General features: G+C 36.7%; 1 protein-coding gene across 1 annotated transcript; it reads right to left on the bottom strand.

Moving 5' to 3' along the window:
- Positions 1-3,988: 3,988 nt before the first annotated feature.
- On the bottom strand, positions 3,989-18,566 carry wsb1 (WD repeat and SOCS box containing 1). Its single transcript, XM_056474454.1, has 9 exons — positions 18,203-18,566; positions 16,603-16,771; positions 15,017-15,288; positions 13,528-13,659; positions 12,464-12,564; positions 8,630-8,802; positions 8,425-8,538; positions 7,489-7,596; positions 3,989-6,015 (listed from the first exon to the last, which is right to left on the bottom strand). The coding sequence occupies exons 1-9, from the start codon at positions 18,240-18,242 to the stop codon at positions 5,853-5,855; spliced, it is 1,272 nt and encodes a 423-aa protein (XP_056330429.1). The 5' UTR covers positions 18,243-18,566; the 3' UTR covers positions 3,989-5,852.

Below are 18,566 nucleotides of genomic sequence, written 5' to 3'. Positions count from 1 at the left end.
TTCCCCCACAATCCAAAGACATGCAGGCATAGGTGAAGTGGATAAACTAAATTGGCCATATTGTAATAAGTTGGTGGTTCATTCCGCAGTGGCGACCCCTGTTGAATAAAGGGACTTAGCCGAAGGAAAATGAATAATACTTTATAAATCTATGTGAGTATCATACTCTAAAGTCAGTCTCGTAGCCAGGGGGGTTCAGGTGGTTCGGAAGACCCACCCCTCACTGACAAAGGTACAAAATTTATCCTATAAATACCCATTTGTCCTATTTTGGCTGTTATGCCATCATAAATAGTGAAAATAATCCAAAGTAAAAGTCATTAACCCATTTAAGGCAAGCAAGCAAACAACCAAATAAAAGATTTCAAGAAAGAAAAAAAGGAACTGATTTACTTGAGGCCTTCAACTTCCTCCCCCTAATTCCAGGATGCAAAATGGAGGCAAACCCCCCCCCAAACAAAGACAACTTTCATGTTACTAAAAATTTATTTTTGTTCACAAACATACATCAAAATAATCATGAAGGTCTCTAGATTCATCCAAATAAAACAAATCTTTCAAGAGATCTAGAGTTTTTTTGTATACTTTGTCAAAAGTTCAAGCAGTAACTACAGTTGCTGGTGGACAAATACCTTGTAAGTACATGACTTATAGGGAATTTGGGAATAATGTGTTAATAAGTTAATAAATCAAGGTTATTGTTCTTGTTTATTGATTTTTCCTTTCATAATACCCCATCTAAACATAAGCATTTAACTGATATCTTTACTTTAAAGTAACCTTTTGATACACAATTTGGTATACAGCAAAATCCTCAGAGTAAAATCAACTTCTCCCACTGTTCCCACTCCTACAAAGAGAGTTAAAATATCACTGGTGCAGAGTGCTAGAGCGTTCTTACAACATATTTGCCCATATATTCAAATACAATTTTCTTGAAAATAAATGCAAAACATATTCATATAGGACACTATTAACAACGTACATGAAACAACTTTTTAAAAATTGGGCACAAATGGGTTAAAACCAAACGGAATCGTCTGTTGGCCGTCGCTTTGGTGCGATTTCAGCTAATCAGTTTGGCCATTGCTAACAAATATTTTTCATGAATCCAACAAGCTAATCCAGCTAAAAATGGTGCTTAAAATCTCATTAAAATGCAGGTATTTTAATTTCACAGTTAAATAGAAAATGAGGCGAATAACTGCAAAAAGGTCCACTTTTTGAGAAAAAAGAAGCCCCCCTTTCACCAGGCTGCCCATGAGCCTGAATGCAGTTATTGTGCTTGATCCACAAACTGTCCAAATGACTTGCAGCTTCACAGAACTTATACAGCAGATGTCCTGAACCCTGAACCCATGGCCTCACTTTACACTTTAAGGTTATTTATAGATTTCACAGTCTGATGTGACAGTACATACTGTACTTTAGCTGGAATGTATATGGTCAGAATCCATTCCTCACGCTGCTGCATGAAACATGTCTTTCTTGGAAAATTCTGATCTGTGGATGTAAAATGTAACTGAAAACTGTCACAAAAGTTTGACTGATCTTAGTCTCTCATATGCTTCAGGCTGTAGAATCATCTAGAAGTTGAGTCACTAGACAGGTTGCAACACACAAAGTGGCACGCGAGGAAATTTTAAAGGGATAGTTCACTAAAAAATGTACATTTTTCCTTCACTTTACACTCATTCCAAACCCTGATGAGTTTCCTTCTTCTGTTGAACACAAAAGAAGTCACTTTGAAGAAAGCTGAAAACCTGTAACCATCGCCTTCCATAATATTTGTTTTTCCTACAATGGAAGTCACCGGTTTTTAGCTTTCATCAAAATATCTTCTTTTGTGTTCATCAAGCTCATAAAGGTTTATAAGCACTTTAGGGTGAGTAAATATTGAGTAAATATTCATTCTTGGGTGAACTACCCCTTTAAGTTTTATCTGGCTTCATATTTTAGGCTGTAATGACTCGCGTGTGAAGCATGTTGTCTTTATGCCTCTAACAGTAATGATTTTTTTGTGTCTCTTTGAAGCTTCAATTTTATTGGCAGTAGGTCTTAATATTTAACCCGATAGCATTACCAGTGCTAGTCAATAATAAACCCGATAATGACCTTTCATGCCTTTTGGACAGAGACTGAACTCACTCAAGCTGTTCAGTAAGTTTCCACACTCTGTGGAATATAAGAAAAGGAAATCTTAAATGTATTATTTCTTGAAAATGATAGATCTGCCTTAAGCAGGTTGAAGTTGCTAAAGGTTGCAGTTGTCGCCTCTGTAAGGCTTCGTAATGACCTGTTGTACTTGGAGCCTGGGTAGATTAGCACAGCTGTGAAATCTCACTGTCATTCTTGTTTGTTCAGTCAACAACTGGGTCAAATGTTCCAATGAACAGAGCACTACCAAACTCTTACTGCTTCCTGATCATTTGTTCCCAGATGTATTTTCAGATAGAATTAAATATTGATTATATATATATATATATATTGTTTTATTTTTTTTATTTTATGAAATAACTCCTATTTTGATGTGATATACAAGATGTGTGCAAAGGATGTTACATGGTCATTCAGCCTTATTAATATATCTTTTTTTTACTTTAAAAGCTTTACAAGTCATTTCAAATGATTAAAATCATGCTGACAAATGGGGAAAAAAATATCAGATGATAAATTCTAAAGATTTACACTGCGATGTAAATTTGATTTGAATAAATGTATTTATTTAAAAATATTTTATTATCATTGTTAGTGCATTGTGATTCCTAAATAGACTTTTAATAGGTTCTCAAAAGATTCTTGTTCTAAATATGGCAAAGATTTTTTGGTATATAAACTATTGTTACGGTGAATGCCATCTTAGCAAGTGTAAGTCATGGTAAGTATACACATTTTCGCTCTGATATGACAGTACACACATTAAACTTTTAAAATAATCTTGAAAAACAGCACAACGGTTTTAGCAGAAAATACAAATATTAGTGCTGCTGCGATTAATCACATCCAAAATAAAAGTTTGTTTTGACATAATATAGGTGGAGTATTTTATATATTTATTATGTATATGTGTTATGTATATACAGTCATGTCCATAAAAACTAAACTATGCAAAACTTGTTACATAGATATTCAAATTAAGATATAATTTGTATCATATACAATTTATATCTAGAAACAGATAAACTTTTTTCTGAAACACATGCTTGTGTGTATTTATAGATCAGGGTTTCAGCAGGTTTCTTTAAGTCAAATTTAAGACTTTAAGACCATTATGAATGAAAGTTTCGACCTATACAGGGCTAAACACTAAGGATTTTTTTCTAATGGCCTGGTTACTTATGGGAGATCTTGTAAAGGGATGTGTTGCTATAGTTTTCTTTAGGAGAATTTGCTGTATGTCTGTATTGTGATTTGTATCTCTGCAATAAAAACAAATACATCTATTAAAAAAGGTTTTGAGATGAATTATTGGTGACTGGGTAGCTTTACTTGGACATAGGATAATTAAGACCTGTTTAACATGATTTAAGACCTACAACTAAATCTTTAAGTGAATTTAACATTTTTTAAGGCCTAAAATTTGAGGAATTTTTGGAAAAATTGAGAATTGTTTGAAATTTAAGATATTTTAAGACTTTAAAATGACCTCGCGGACACCCTGATATATACAAAGTAAACACAGAGTGCACGCACACACACACACAAACACACACGCGTTAAAAAAAAACTATTCTATTTTGGAAGATTAATTGCAATTATTCTTTACCCAGCACTAAAAAATTATTATTTAGCACCAAATCAGCATCAAAATGACTTCTGAAGCATCATGTGACAATGAACATTGCCAAAGATTACTAACTAATCAGCTTTCCCTTTAAAGAAAATTATCAAACATTTACTTTTTTTAATGTTATTTTGTATTAAATATACACATTTTTACATAAAATGCGCAAGAAAGTCTTATAAAAAATGCTTCAAGGCAATGAAATGAATTAAAATACTTTATTTTGACAATCAAAACAAACAAACAGAAACCCCAAACTTTGGAGGAGAGAAAAAAAGTACATTCTTGCAAGATGACTTTTTCCTGTTGACGAACTGAGAACAGCATAAGGTATTCTTGTCTGAAACAGCTGGACAATTTGACTAATTTCCAAACATCTCTATAACGCGACTGAAAAACACTACCACAACATTCTAACAACTTCCTGGTCCATCAATGCATCCTTCTACTTCACGTAAAGTGATCTGAAAACAACTCTGTTGCACATCAGCATTCTTCATACAGTATAACAGCAGACTTACGAATACAAAAGACTTTCAAGTTTTCGCCATAAATGGAGGAAGAGGGAAAGAGAACCCCGACTGCGCCAATCTCATCAATAAGCGGGGATCTTTGGCATCAGCTTCATCAACACATTTAGTTTTTATTGCCAAGACTCTTTGACTGCATGACTAGATCAACATGCCACTTCAGATTCCCACACTGTAAAACGTTTCACATTGGTTAAACTTACCAGCTGCCCTGAAAATGTGAGTCTACTCAATTTACAGAGATTCAAGAACTCAAGATGTTGAGCTTTGCTGTGAGTTTTTTATGAGTTGAGTTGACTCACATTTTCTATGCAGCTGGTGAACTTGAGTTTGTAAGCGTAACCGATGTGAAATGTTTTACAGTGCACATTAATAAGACTACGTGATTGCTTTAAGCTGACAGGCAATGGTCAAATTAACGTATAAATGGATTAATAAACAGAATCGTGATGCTTTTCTTCCAATAATCCATCAATATTATCAGTTCTCCAAAATGAGAGGTAGATGAGACATGCCCAAATGAAACCAAGTTGCAAACCAAGTTGGCTGTTAAATTGCACATAGCCAACATCGAGCACAAGAGTGAACTGTGGGGAAAAACTGTGGGAAAAAACTAGGACAATGCAATGCGTCGCAAGCACTGTTACAGTGCCATACAGCAAAGTTGGTGGTAATTGTTCGGAATTAGAAATCCAATGTGGTTTTGCTACTGGAATACATCATTAAACTGGCTGCCAGTTTCTCCACAAAGCAACCTGTTGTGCAATTCTGCTACACCCAATCATCGCACAAGAAGAGCTAAATTGTTAATACAGCCATGGATAAAAGCGCTGGAAAAAATGAAGCTACATATATATATATATACTTATAATATTTATACAAACATACATATTTATATACACACACACACACTCTCAACAAAATCATGCCTTTACAAATCTCTGTACATGTAAAAAATATACAATTTCTGAAGAAAATAGCCCGTGTGAGTTACTGTAGTATAAGGATTGTGTTGTTGAACTGAAGGTCATTCCTGAAGCAGCGTTAAGCGAGTGTATTTTGTCTAAAGAGGCACGTAAAGGGGAGGCACTGCCTGTGTCCCTGAACTACCAACCTATCTTCAATCTAGCACACGCACTCACACATACACGCTTTCACTTTGTATCTTCCCTTCAATCCTTCACACAGCCAGCACAGACAAAGAAAAACACTGCAGAACATTGGGGAGACATTATTCCCCCGTCACATCGCTTTAAACTCAGCGGAGGAGCTAAAAGCACCACATTCACCTAGCTATAAGGTGCTATACAAGTTGTGCCAGATGGAAAAAAATATTTGCAAATTATCAAAAGGACAAAATGTGGTCCGCTGATATATTAAGGCTGTCTGAAGGCCGCTACCTGATACGGGCATAAGGAAAGAATATTGTCCAAATAATACAAAAAATAAATACAGAAAGAACAGACCTCAATGTCATCTATTGGTCTGTATGAGCAGAAACAAACTTTAAGAGAGAGTGCTGCGGTTTGTGTTGTGAGTTAAAGCGTTTTGTAGGCCAGGTAGTCCTGCATGGAGAATGGAATGGGCAGCGTGTAAACCTGCTGAGTGGGCATGACTCGCCGCAAGGTCATTCGGCACAGGTGCTGGAGGCTGGCGATACTGCGTGGAGAAGCCCAGAAATGCACACTGCCATCCCGAGACCTGAGAGAAGACATTTGATTTAAGTAACTTATTCTAATGTTTGGAGTAAACTGAAGAGCTGCCAAATTTAGGTTTGTATATTGCTGTTTAAGTGACCGGTCATAGACATAGAAAAACTTTATTGTCTGTGTAAATTAGCGAAGTTTAATATTGATAGAACTACTGATGGAGGTAGGTTGATTTGTTGGTTTGCTACTTCAAGAGTAAAACAGAAGAACTGCTGTCTAAGGTTTTAAATACCTGTAGCAAAGTATTAGGGGTAAAAATGCCAGGGTTATCCTATTTGTATGAAAGCCAGGTGTTAAAGAAGTTTTGATTCACTTCAAATCCTTCCCTCAGGATCTCGGTACAGGGTCCCTTTGACAAGGACTAACAGATTAAAGGAAGAGGGTGCTGTTTTTTAGTACTATTAATGTTGTTTAATGTTTGTCTTAAGTGTGGTGTGATATACGTGTTGTAAATCTATTACGCTGCCGAACAAATCGCTCCAAAAGGGACAATTAAGTTTACAGTAACAGTACACTGACTGAAAACTTGAGTGTTTACAGTCTGCATTTTAGTCAGCCCACTCATCCAGATTTATTTCATATACAAAGCTGCAGAACTAGGTCAGTGCACTTTTGATTATGGATTAAGTTAATAATAACTCAAGTTTTTTTGGCATCATCATTTATATAACAATTAGTGGTGGGCCGTTATCAGGGTTAACATGCTGCGTTAACGCGAGACTCTTATCGTCGTTAATCTATTCTGACAGTTGGGTTGGGAGCTGGGTCTATTCTACACAAGCTATGATGACTTTGACCTTGATATTAAAAGCTTCTGCATTTTGCTATGTGTGTGTGTGTTTGTGTGCAGTCATTTACTAACAGCCGCGTGTGTGGATCTTGTTGGAAAATATGCAAAAAGTCCTACGTGACGTTAATAGTTTGATCGCGGTGTTTAATTCAATAATGCCACTAATATATGCATACTCCACATCTTAATTCCATTTCTGTTTAGTTCAGTTATGACTTTAGTCGGATTATGGTAATCAAAAAAATAAATAAAAATAAATAAAAATAAATTCGCTGTTTCTAGCTCATGTAGGCCTACAGTTCAAAACTCATGTTTTCCTGAATAAACAGTTAGTAAACACATCTTATTGAACATAATTTATTTTTATCACCAATTATCATAATAGAACAGTTTCTCAAGCAGTTTGTGATTCATTTTGGAAACAGGAGATAAGCCCCTGGTCTAATGTGCCACCTGGCTTGAGAAACCCGTTCTCAAAGACTTACTTTTAGGAATTATTCGGGTAGCACACATATTCTGATTACCTTCGGCAGAATTCAAATGAGCCATTTTATTACAGATTAATCTAGATAAATTTCAAGGTTACAGTGAGATTAATCTAGATTTAAAAAAATTGTCTATGCCCACCTATAATAACAATGTTATCCACTTAACAAGAGAATAAAAGAATCATACCCAGCAGATAAGACACTTCCGTCAGTAGAAAAGGCACAACAGAGGCCGTTAGTGAGAGGGCCGATGGCTTGAGGACTCTTCTCATCGATACTCCAGAAACGCACCAGCCTGAAATATTCAAATGTAAGTTGATTTATTTATTTTTAAATCACCACTTTGCTTTCTTCTAGTGTACTGCACGGTTTAGTAGTTAAATCGAAGGATAAAATGACATTGGACAAAAAAGTACATACATTTTATTGATTTAAAAAGTTATTTTATTACTCCTCAGAAGTTTTGGGGTCAGTAAGATTTATTTATTTTTAAAGTCAATAAAACATCTTTAAAAAATAGAGGATACACTCAATTGTTAAAGTAACAATAAATATATTTTTAACATTGGAAATGACTGAAGTAAATGCATTTTGTTTCATTTAAATCACAGAATTATTATTATAATATATAAATTATTATATATTATATGATAATTATATATTTTTCTAATTTACACAAAAAATCATATTAGAAAGACTTTTAAAAGATCAAGTGACACTAAACACTAATGGCTGCATGATGAAAAGCAGCTTAAATGTTTTTTTACTGTATTTTAAATATACTAAATCAAGCTTTAGTAAAAGCAGTAGTGTGATTTTATTAGCAGGTAAAAATGTTAAAATCAAATGCGTAGTGATGTAACTTTCTTTCGCTTCTGCCATTTTGTAGAGCACAAACGTTTCGTGTACAAGAGCAACGCCTTCACCCAGAATCGGCAGGAGGCGCGCTGAAGCAAACTGTGTGCCTCATAGTGATTAATGGATGTCATATGAGAGGCATGTGATCTTTCCAAGAAAGAGGCCCAGCAACCAAAAATCACACACTCCTTCCCCATACATTCCTCACCCCTTAAAAAAGTAGGCTATTAACTGCATCAGGAAAATATCAAAGTTGAATTCTTACCTGTCATCAGTGACGCTGGCAATGTGCCGACCATCGTGACAAAAAGCAACAGAGCGAACCCATCGGTCATTTGCCCCTCCAGCAAATATGGGTGAGGGAGGAGGAAAGAGATGCCTGAAGGGAAGATAAGAGATAAGAGGAGCTTGTTAATGAACTCACATTAGGCAGAAATGCTTGGAAAGAGAATGAAAAACTAATCACGTACCCCAGCTCGAGCAAAACCGTGGCTGTATGCGGGTCCCAAACTATGACGCGGGTGTCATAGGAGGCTGTGGCCAGTAAAGCCCCATCTGGAGAAAACTCGCAGCACACAACATCATTATGATGGCCCTCCAGCTTACGGATCAGGGTGTATTTATCCATGTCCCACAGGAAGACCTGTAATGCAAGAGTTATAGGTGTTATAGCCTACTGTGCTTCTCCACAGTACAGAGACAAGAAATTCAAACAAAGAATTAATCCCAATTAAACAGCAAGATTAAAATGTGCTCAGTGTCATTTTTTTAGGAAAATCTTTAGCACTACAACCAAACCCAGAAAAAGTAGCACATGCCAAAGTAACAGCAAGGCTTAGATGCACAACACTGCACAAATATCAATCTCTACAGACCAGCTAGCAGTTTTAATACATGAAAGAAGTCTTACAATTAAAATGTAGCTACAAATGCATGGAAATACTAGTGTACATGTATGTAAAAATTACATTCAAGACATTTGTCCAAGAATTACTACAAAATGTGGAAATAAAAATAAATACAAAGTAGTAACTTAAGGTAACATAATGTTACTCCACTGGTATCCCCTTTCAGTTTTAGTTCACTTGAGTTTACAATAGGCTTGCACCGCGCCGGTGGAGGCCTACGAAGAGATACTGCAAGAGAAGAGAACATTTGATGGCCAAAAGGTAGACTCCTTTGGCAAACACAGAACACAGGCACATTACACAACTGCAAAATCTGCTAAATCAATCATCGAGCTTTCTAGGGCTTTTTTTGCTCCAGCACAACCATTTACAGTTTAGAAAGTGAAAAGGTGCGGTCACATTTGCCGTTTGGCCAAATATTATGGCCTAAATCAGTGTGAATCAGTATGAATCTATGTGATTTTAGACTTCCCCACACAGATTTTGCAAAAGAAAAACGGGAATAGTTACAAAAGTGCTTGATTAAAAGTCACCCTGACCATCAACAATGCAACATCTGATTTATTTTTATTTTGGATCACATTTTTTGTACGACCAGTCATAACAGTAATATATGACAAAACCAGCCAGATCTCGAGAAACGTAACTATTTTTTGTTTTTGTCAGTTTAGTGGTTGATTCGTTTGAGAATATACGATTTTAAAAAGGTGCTGCACCCAATCCCGCCCTTAAACTCTAGGAGGGGGTGGGGGTGGGGGATGGGGGGAGTAAATTGTACGAACGAAATCATACGAATTAGCCGCTAAATCAAAAAAAGTTACAAATTGCCCTGAGATAGCATTGAACAAAACATACCATTTTTAGAACAATTTCTCTTTCTGCTGTGACACTTCTGAAAGAACAGCACATAAACTGGGATTTATGGTCTCTCAGGTACTGATTATGGGCTTTATTTTACGTTAAAAGTGTCTGACGCGAGTGTAAATATCAGCCATACATAATCATATTGAAATTGGAGTTAAAAAAAGGGGGATAGAGTAAACATGTTATTCTGGATAGGGTTCCTCAATACCGCGCAATATAAAAATGACAGACAAATCTGTCTTCATCAAACTACACTACTCTATAGACAAGAGGACGTTTTTGACTATAACATTTCGCTAATGTGACCACACCTTAACTGTATATTTTCAAGTTCCAAAAAGTCATAACTCCTGTATGGTTTATTTATATCACGTAAACATTCTTGTTTATTTGATATAATCTACAGACATTGCACTTGAGCAAATGCCATACATATTTATTTTGTACCTATTTGCCATTTAAACATTACGGTGTTTGTGGGGAAACTACAATGGAACTTACTATGTAAGTTTAATTCACCATTTTCTTGGCAATGTGAGTTGAAAGGGCTTCAAGGTGCACGATCATTGCCAAAACTCAAGGTTAAGCTAACCCAGAAATCTTTACAGAATAGCCTTTCTGTAAGGTGTATGACTGCAGCTTTAAATAAAGTGCTACTATTATTAAGTGGTACTTTAAAAAAGAAAGAAAGCATGTTGTTACTTGCTAAAGTACTCCAGTGAAAGCACCGGTGAAACAAACTCTCCTTTGAGAACGACAAATAGGGTTATCCACATTTGGAAAACAAAATATGCTTTCACAGTGAAAATGCAACCAGCATGGAAAAACCCCACAGATCTTGCTTCTGGTGGCTTCATGCATGATGCAACAGAACGAAAATTTGCGTAACATGTTTTCCTGATCCAAGTAATTCCACATTAGACTGACATTACTGATCGGCAGGCAGCATGCTGAGGCACAAGGAGCCCTTTCATTGCTCACACATGCCAACAATGCTCCAAATACCCCCCTCAACCACTAACCCCATTACAAAAGAGTCTGACTAGGGCATTACGTACAGAAAATAATTAAATAAATCGACCAGTGACTAAGCATTGTGATTCAAGAGTGTTGTGAGTTTGGTTAATTAAGAAACTAATAGGAAGGAGGGGGGCTCTACTGGCTGGCTGGTGTACACAATGCCTAGAGCTCCTGCTTTAGAGTAAATGTGTAGATGATGGAAATGCTACTGTATATAGAGATGGAAAGGAGATAAGGAAGGGTAGTAAGGGAATGGGGTCTCACTGTCAACTCTTCTGAGAGATAAGGTAAAAGAAGTGAGAACTGCGACAACGGGAGGTAGACAGACATGGAGCAGAACCTACGTACAGGAAGCCCTTGTGGGCAGGAGCATGGAAGCCCCTGGGGCGTGGGCACGGGCACATGAGCGTCCAACGGGGGCCGCGATGGCAGCCGTGCCCCACTTGGTCCGCACCGGCTGCTCTATATGTCAGCGCGGCGCTTCCCTCAAAACCACTCAAACACACAGCTCTGCCATCACCTGGGACAGGGAAAGCAAGACACTTATGGACACACACAACCGTACAGTTCAACCACTGCAGCCTGCTCATGGGAGGAGAATTAACTTGGGAGCCAGAAAGACTCTAGAACTATTTTTTATAGGGATGTCTGGAACACTTTCCCTATTGTGCCGTAAGGGCTTTCACACACAACCAGTGTGACAACTACAGTTTCACTCAGAAAAACTACAGTTCAGAAGTTTAGGGTCAGTAAGTCTCTTGTGTATTATTAGCATTCTATAAAAACATAAATATTGTGAAATAGTCATTTAAAATAATTAGTTTAAAAAGTTTGGGGTTTAAAAGTATTGGGAAATTAGGTTTCAGTGGCCGAAATTTTTATGGTATTAGCAGTCATTACTTCAGTGTCACATGATCCTCCATGAGAAGAACCATGAATAGTGATCATTATAATAAGCTCACTCAGAGCTCAGGAAACAAAGACAGACCAGAATTTATGGAAATCAAAGATTTTGCTACACTTTAAATGCCTTTACTGGTCACTGTGCATAATCTGCATAAATTGAAATGATCCTTTCTAATTAGACATACAAATTTAAATTTTACTGACACCAAACTTTGAAACATTTGTAAAATTCCTGACATCAGATTTAATTTCATGTGTGGATATAATATTATGTGTGCATATTTAAGAAAAGCTAAACTTTAATTCAGATAACATTTCTAGACTTTTCATTGTGCATAAAGACTGCTATCAATATGTTTAGCTTCATCAGTAGAGAAGAATCATGCTCCATTTGCATTTCAATCAATGTATACACATAATAATCATATGTTTGAACAACAAACCAGAACTCAAAACTGCAGGCAAGGTTTATAAAAGCATAGTTATGGCACTGAGCATTAAGCTAAAGATTCATTTAGTACTCAATGATTGGTCAAAGCAGAACTATCAACAGAAAGCAGCACACCAAACAGATAACAAACAGGAAGAAAGAACTGAAAAACATACCGCTTTGCCAGCGCCTACAGAACAAAGGACAGATGAATCAGGTGAGAAAGCGCTGCAGTAGACCCAGTTTTGATGGCCACGGAGTACTTTCACCATGTTACCTATTAAGACAAAATGCAACGATTAAGACGCATCCTAACTTTAGAGAGTTAGACATAATTTGTTGATCCAGGAACATCATTCCTGTTTGAAAATTCCTGTTTCCTGTTTAAAATTCCTGTTTAATACATAACCCCAAACCGTACAGTAAATCATTTCTAAAATTCAAAGGGAACTATAGGTTTCAAAAAGATTGCAAACTTAACTAATCTGATTGGCTGATTGAATGTTGTTCCAGGATCAACATAGCTGTTAATAAAGGAACATGTTGTACTTGGTAAAATCAGGTTGCAATGCAGCTATAACTTTAACAAATTTTCTATTAACATGTATTATTATTATTATTATTATGATAAAAATGTATAATGATCAAATACACAAAATTCTTCAGGCATTTTAATGTTAATCTAAATAGAAAATGCATCTTTGGAAACATGAAGCAGTGCAGGAAACAAAAAGCTAGTAGCTGAATTCCTTCTCAAGTCCCGCTTGTATCCACTTTGAGCGCAGAGGAATTGAACGCTGGCCAACATTCTTGCACGATTAGTTAAAAAGTACATTGAGCTCCATTTTATCATTGAGTTCCCACAATATAAATAAGATTCATGTGATTCGATTACAACAGCAAGTTTGTTCTAGGATCTTGCAAGAAAAAAAGAGAAAACATCAGCAAATATTCCTTTGGGCTTGGCATCCTATTGTTTTCAACTACTTTGCCCCATATGGAGGAATCTGAGTGGGTGTGCACGTGCATGCTTGAGCGAGTGTGTGTGCTCAACTCCATCGAGATAAAATAAAAATAAAATGGTTGCTAAAAACAAAGCAGGCTGCTGTGCAAGGTAACTCTACAGCACAGAACTTTTCAACATGTGGTTTGACATAATCTAGTTAATTATGAATGTTAATGAACAATACAACACACTTAAGTTGTGGCAGCAAATACCAAACCGACAGTTGGTCCTCACCGTCATCTTTGAGGTCCCACACACGAAGAGTCTTGTCTCTTGAGGCAGAGACCAGTACTAAACTCCCATCTGGGGCAAACGTCAGGTCTCGCACAATGTCTGTGTGATCCATCAGATTCAGCAAAAGCTTTCCTATACACAAAATACAAGGATAAAATTTCAGTTTCAGTCAAACCACTGTAGATCAAACATTGTTTTCAGCACAAAGTCCATTTTAATCGATTCAAACTGTGTCAATTTTGCATCAGCGACAACATTTTTGTAGCTAAATTGTACCTTTTAAATATATTTGGTCTACTTGGGAATCAAATAGAAAAAAAATATTCAGTTGTAAATTCCACCTTTTTTTAGTTGTATACACCCAAGCGCTTGTTGTAAAAGAACTGCCTTGAGGTATATAGAAGCAAAGCCTCAGACACCTGCCACCCTAATAACATTAAATCCCTATAATTAGTTGCAATTCAGTGACTAAAACGTACAGTAACATAATGTAAACATGTATTTCTGGATACATGATTGGGGTTTAGTAACAAGCTTCATTTGTAGTCTGTCAAGCGTGAAAACCTACAGTGACTTAGGCTTACTGGATGACAGGTATGTGGCACAAATCCTGTTGAGATATTTTACAATACACTGCTATCAGATTTCCAGCAAGTTTTAAGAGGATATGTTAAAAAAAGCAGAGGACTAAAGAAGTCTTACACCCTGGAAAGAGAATGTGTGCTGGATAAATTTATAGCACTGTGGTTTCAGTTAGAAGAGAGGTGGAGTCATTCGATGAAGAAAACATCCCCTAAAAAGAACCAATGGCAGTGTCCAAACAGGACAGTAGCAGATTTACAGTGTTGCGCTGTTAAAATCATTAAACTCAGAGGCAAAAAGCAGAACCTTAGCGGCTGAGAAACCAACAGTAAAGTAGTTTAAAGCTTTGTAAAGCAGAAATATGTATTGTTAAAGGGAGAGCACACCTCTCTAATGTGTAATAAAATACACGTAATAAAAACTATTTATCACCTACATAAAAGTTGTCAGTAGATGCATACAAGATATACATTTGAAACGCAATATGATAAGTATTATTAACTTGGTGAAAAGTTTTGGCTTAAAGATCATGTCAACAGCTTATATAACTACCACCTCCCCTCTCTCTAACACTCATGCGCACACGCATCTGTTAGGTAATAAAAAAAACAGGAACCTGGCATGTTGAATCAGGAACGGGCATGAGTGTACTCACAAAACACATTAATTTAGCAGAGAAACTAATAGAACTGTCTTAATTAATATTAACACATTAACCTACCTCCATTTAATGACATTAATTGCTAGGATTATGTAAACAGTAAACTAGACAAATAGTAATGCCACATGACCCGCAGGCCTTCTAAGAGCTGGTCGGGAGTTGAACTGCTAATGTTCCAGTAGCCACATTTGATACTTAATTAGTCTATGATGCCCGACTCAGACTGACACCTGAGAGGATCCTCACCTGTATATACGTCCCAGATTTTGATGCGGCCATTGTTGAGGCCAGTAGCCAGCAAGAGCTGGTCCTGGCCGAACTTGAACCGGTGCCATTCAATATTAACACAGCGACTTTGCTTCTCAGGAACAGAAGAGCCGAAGGCCAGACCCCATACAATGTCACCACAGTCAATGGTGTGCTCCCTGGGCTCGCCTGGCAGCAAACTCCCCTCACTGTTCTGCCGAGAGAGTCTTCGAGGACCTGCACCACTCGACCGATCTTCCTTCCTTACAGAACTAGAGTGAGACAAAAATAAAGTTAATGTTGTACAATGGCATCCGAATCATGTCTCTGCTTGATGGAAACAGATAATGAACATGCTTTAACCTTTAGAAATTACAAACAGCAAAAGAACTATTTAAATCTCTCTTTAAAAAACCCTTAGTAATATTTAAACACCAAGTTAACGCCCTGCCTTAGAGATTACTGAAGTGTTGAATCAACTATGACCCATTTAACAACACTTGCCCAATTGTACAAGTCATGAAATCGAGTCATGAAAGTCAGATTGTGAGGTTCTGGAAACATCAATACAACACACAGCATGCAGAAGTGAAACAGATCAACCCTGCCACGTGTCTACTGAAGCTTATAATGCCACAACAGCTTCCTTCTGCTTTTGCCTTAAAGGGATAGTTCACACAAAATAAACATTCTGTTATTAAATTCTCACCTCAAATACTTCTTGCTCATCTTCAAAAATCAAATGTTAGCATTTAAAATTACATTAAGAGATTGGTTTAACTGCTTTTAAAATCCCTGCTTTTAGAGTAGTTGACATCAGAACTTTCATATATTTACTGAGCTACACCTTTAAGGAAAGTTCCAGCACATTCTAAATCCAAATTATGACCTTTGTGTGTACAACTACTAACAAAGTTACTACACGTTAACGTACAACGAGCGCAAATTGTTTTACAATAGTATGCTTTCTTTTATAGATAGCATGTAGAAACAGTTTGTTTAGCTTGAAATTATTGCGACTTCTCTGTTAAACTTTTACCCTGGATTGTGCTGCAGTGATATTTTTGGAGTTTTATAATAGCTACTAGCATGAACATGTCAATAAATTCTATATCAATACAATAGAACTCATTGGAAAAAAAGGCAGAAACATATATTGAGCACATAAGATGTTTTATAGATCACTACTACATATCTAACTCTTGCAGGGAAGAACAAGACCTACTGTGTTTAATGTCTGGCAAAGAGAAGAGAAAACAAGCAACCAAAAAGTTGCTCAGTTAGAGGCATGCAGCCAAAGGCCATTGGAGGATTTCACATTCAGAATTGGACAATGGCTGGTTGGCAGGGCTGCATGCTGGACTGCAGTCTCCCTATCCAAATGGTAAGGTGAGACGATGACTGCTGACCTATGCAGTGCTTCTGAATGCAAAGCAAACCCAAACTGGGCACCACTTTAAAAGCCCAGAGGGCTAGACCAGACAACCAGCACACGCACAGACTGCCTTTGTCAGTCCATCAACAAACAAGTTGCATTATAACAATTCACCATAGTGAGAAACAAAGAGATCAGTGTGTATACTCACAAGCTGGCTAAGCATTTTTTCCATGGTACAAGTCTCACAATCCGATGTCCTTGAGACCAAGCGAAGTAGGAACCATCAGGTGCAAAAGCTACAGTCCATGTCTCCCGTCCAGACTTCTGGTCAAAGGGAGCAACAGGAGGTATGAGTTCCCCGATGAACTTAGCTTTACCTGTTGCAACAGAAAGCACATCTTAGCAGAAAGCACAAAACTTAGCAAATGTTAGAACATCAAATGTTTAACTAATCTCAAAGGACATTAAGTTAGTTTAACAGCAAAAATGTGTGTATGAAATTACAGAATGCTACAGAAGTGTAAGCTTGCCTTTTATGAAAGTTTTTTTAAAATAAAAATGTTTGTTTATTATTATTATTTGTCAAAAAAAGAGCTTTCCTCAAGTTCTGTATCATTCTGAATAATTAAAAAAAAGATATATCCATCAGAGGCTTAAAAAAACATTTTAACGAGTTATTAAGCAAATCCTGTACATTACGGGACATCTATTTTTGTAATATCAACATTTTTTCTTTAAAATAGCAATGCAACAATTAAATTCCACTAGCAGCTAACGCTACTCATCATAAACTAGTACAACACAAAGTTTACAAACATCCCTCATTTCTAACCAGGAACAATGGAAAAGTTTTTTTTGCCATCAGTCACTACCCTGCTAGTGGCTACTAGTAACATTACCTCAGTACGTTTATTTAAGTAATTATAGACATTTAGGTAAAGTTGGTTTTATATTCTTTATAGAACTTGTGATATGCTGCCTATATTGTTTACCATGGTACTTTGAATATTGGGTCTAAAATCACATGTAAGAATGACTTAAAACAAAATTAACACTATTTATTTGATTGTAAACAATGTTGTACTCTGATAGTCACTGCCTGCTAATATGATTTCACTATTTAGTATTTGCAAAGAATACGTTTCTGAAATTATATAATTGAGGATAAAGTCTGAATGTGTAAATATAAAACCAACTTTACCTCAATAATAAATTCCAGTTACTATATAAATGTCCTGAATGTTATATTACAACATGAAAAATGCAAGTGACAGTGACACACACGACGGTTGTTTCCCCTGATTTTTTTAAGTTTATTAACACCACTCGACTTCGTAAAGCTGTAGTTCAGCAGGCGTTTCACTGGTGTGGTGAGTCATTCAGTGGGTCTGGAGCTGGAGAAGCTGCTGCTGGCAAAAAAAAAAAAAAAAAAAAAAAAAAAAAAAAAGCTGCTGCTGGCAGTGGGGGAGGTGTGCACGCGCGCTGGGTGTGAACGTGAAGCTCAACCACGAGCATAACAACTAATAAATGATCAAAATAACTGTCAATCTTTAACCGTCACATTATTAATGGCCACATATGCATATATCAGGGTTCCGCATTTTTTAACATTAACGATGGTGTCATAACATGGTGGATTTAACTCACTGGAATCATGAGACAACTAAAACAAACAGCAGCATGTACGTACACGATTTATAGCGTTACATATATACAGTATATATATGATGACTCACACGGAAATAAAGAACTAAATATTAAGACCCTCCCCCATGGAAAGCAAAGTGGAGATATGGAGGAAAACTCACCTATTTCATTTTCGTTGACACAATCTGGGAAGCTTGCCATCTAAATCGAAGCGGGTCTCTTAAATCTAAATGTCCCTGGTTATCGAAATAAAGACGTTCAAATGAATACGGAAAAAACGTTCAGGATGCCGCGAGCGTGTCTTCAGTCAGTCATACGCCTGGGAATCCGGAGCGTCTCACGTCGACGCAACGCTTGCTATATTTACAAACACGACTGCTTAAAAGGGCAGATGTACAATGTTTGTAGTCCAACTCGAGTATAATGGAAAGTAATTTCAAACTGAAATTAGGATGTGAATATTCCGGCTTCCTCAAACGGCGGTACGCTCTGTATGAATTCTGTGTATTGTAATGGCTGTAAACG

The sequence above is a fragment of the Danio aesculapii genome, chromosome 15 (assembly GCF_903798145.1).
Source record: "Danio aesculapii chromosome 15, fDanAes4.1, whole genome shotgun sequence".
NCBI classification, from domain to species: Eukaryota; Metazoa; Chordata; class Actinopteri; order Cypriniformes; family Danionidae; genus Danio; species Danio aesculapii.
This window is presented reverse-complemented; position numbering and strand designations above follow the sequence as displayed.

Bases quoted from the DNA above. Each gene is read 5' to 3' on its own strand.
- wsb1 (XM_056474454.1), bottom strand. From the start codon at position 18,242: ATGGCAAGCTTCCCAGATTGTGTCAACGAAAATGAAATAG. The intron at 16,772-18,202 runs GTGAGTTTTCCT...CTGTTGCAACAG, and splicing joins TGTCAACGAAAATGAAATAG to GTAAAGCTAAGTTCATCGGG. The intron at 8,539-8,629 runs GTACGTGATTAG...TCTTCCCTTCAG, and splicing joins ACGGTTTTGCTCGAGCTGGG to GCATCTCTTTCCTCCTCCCT.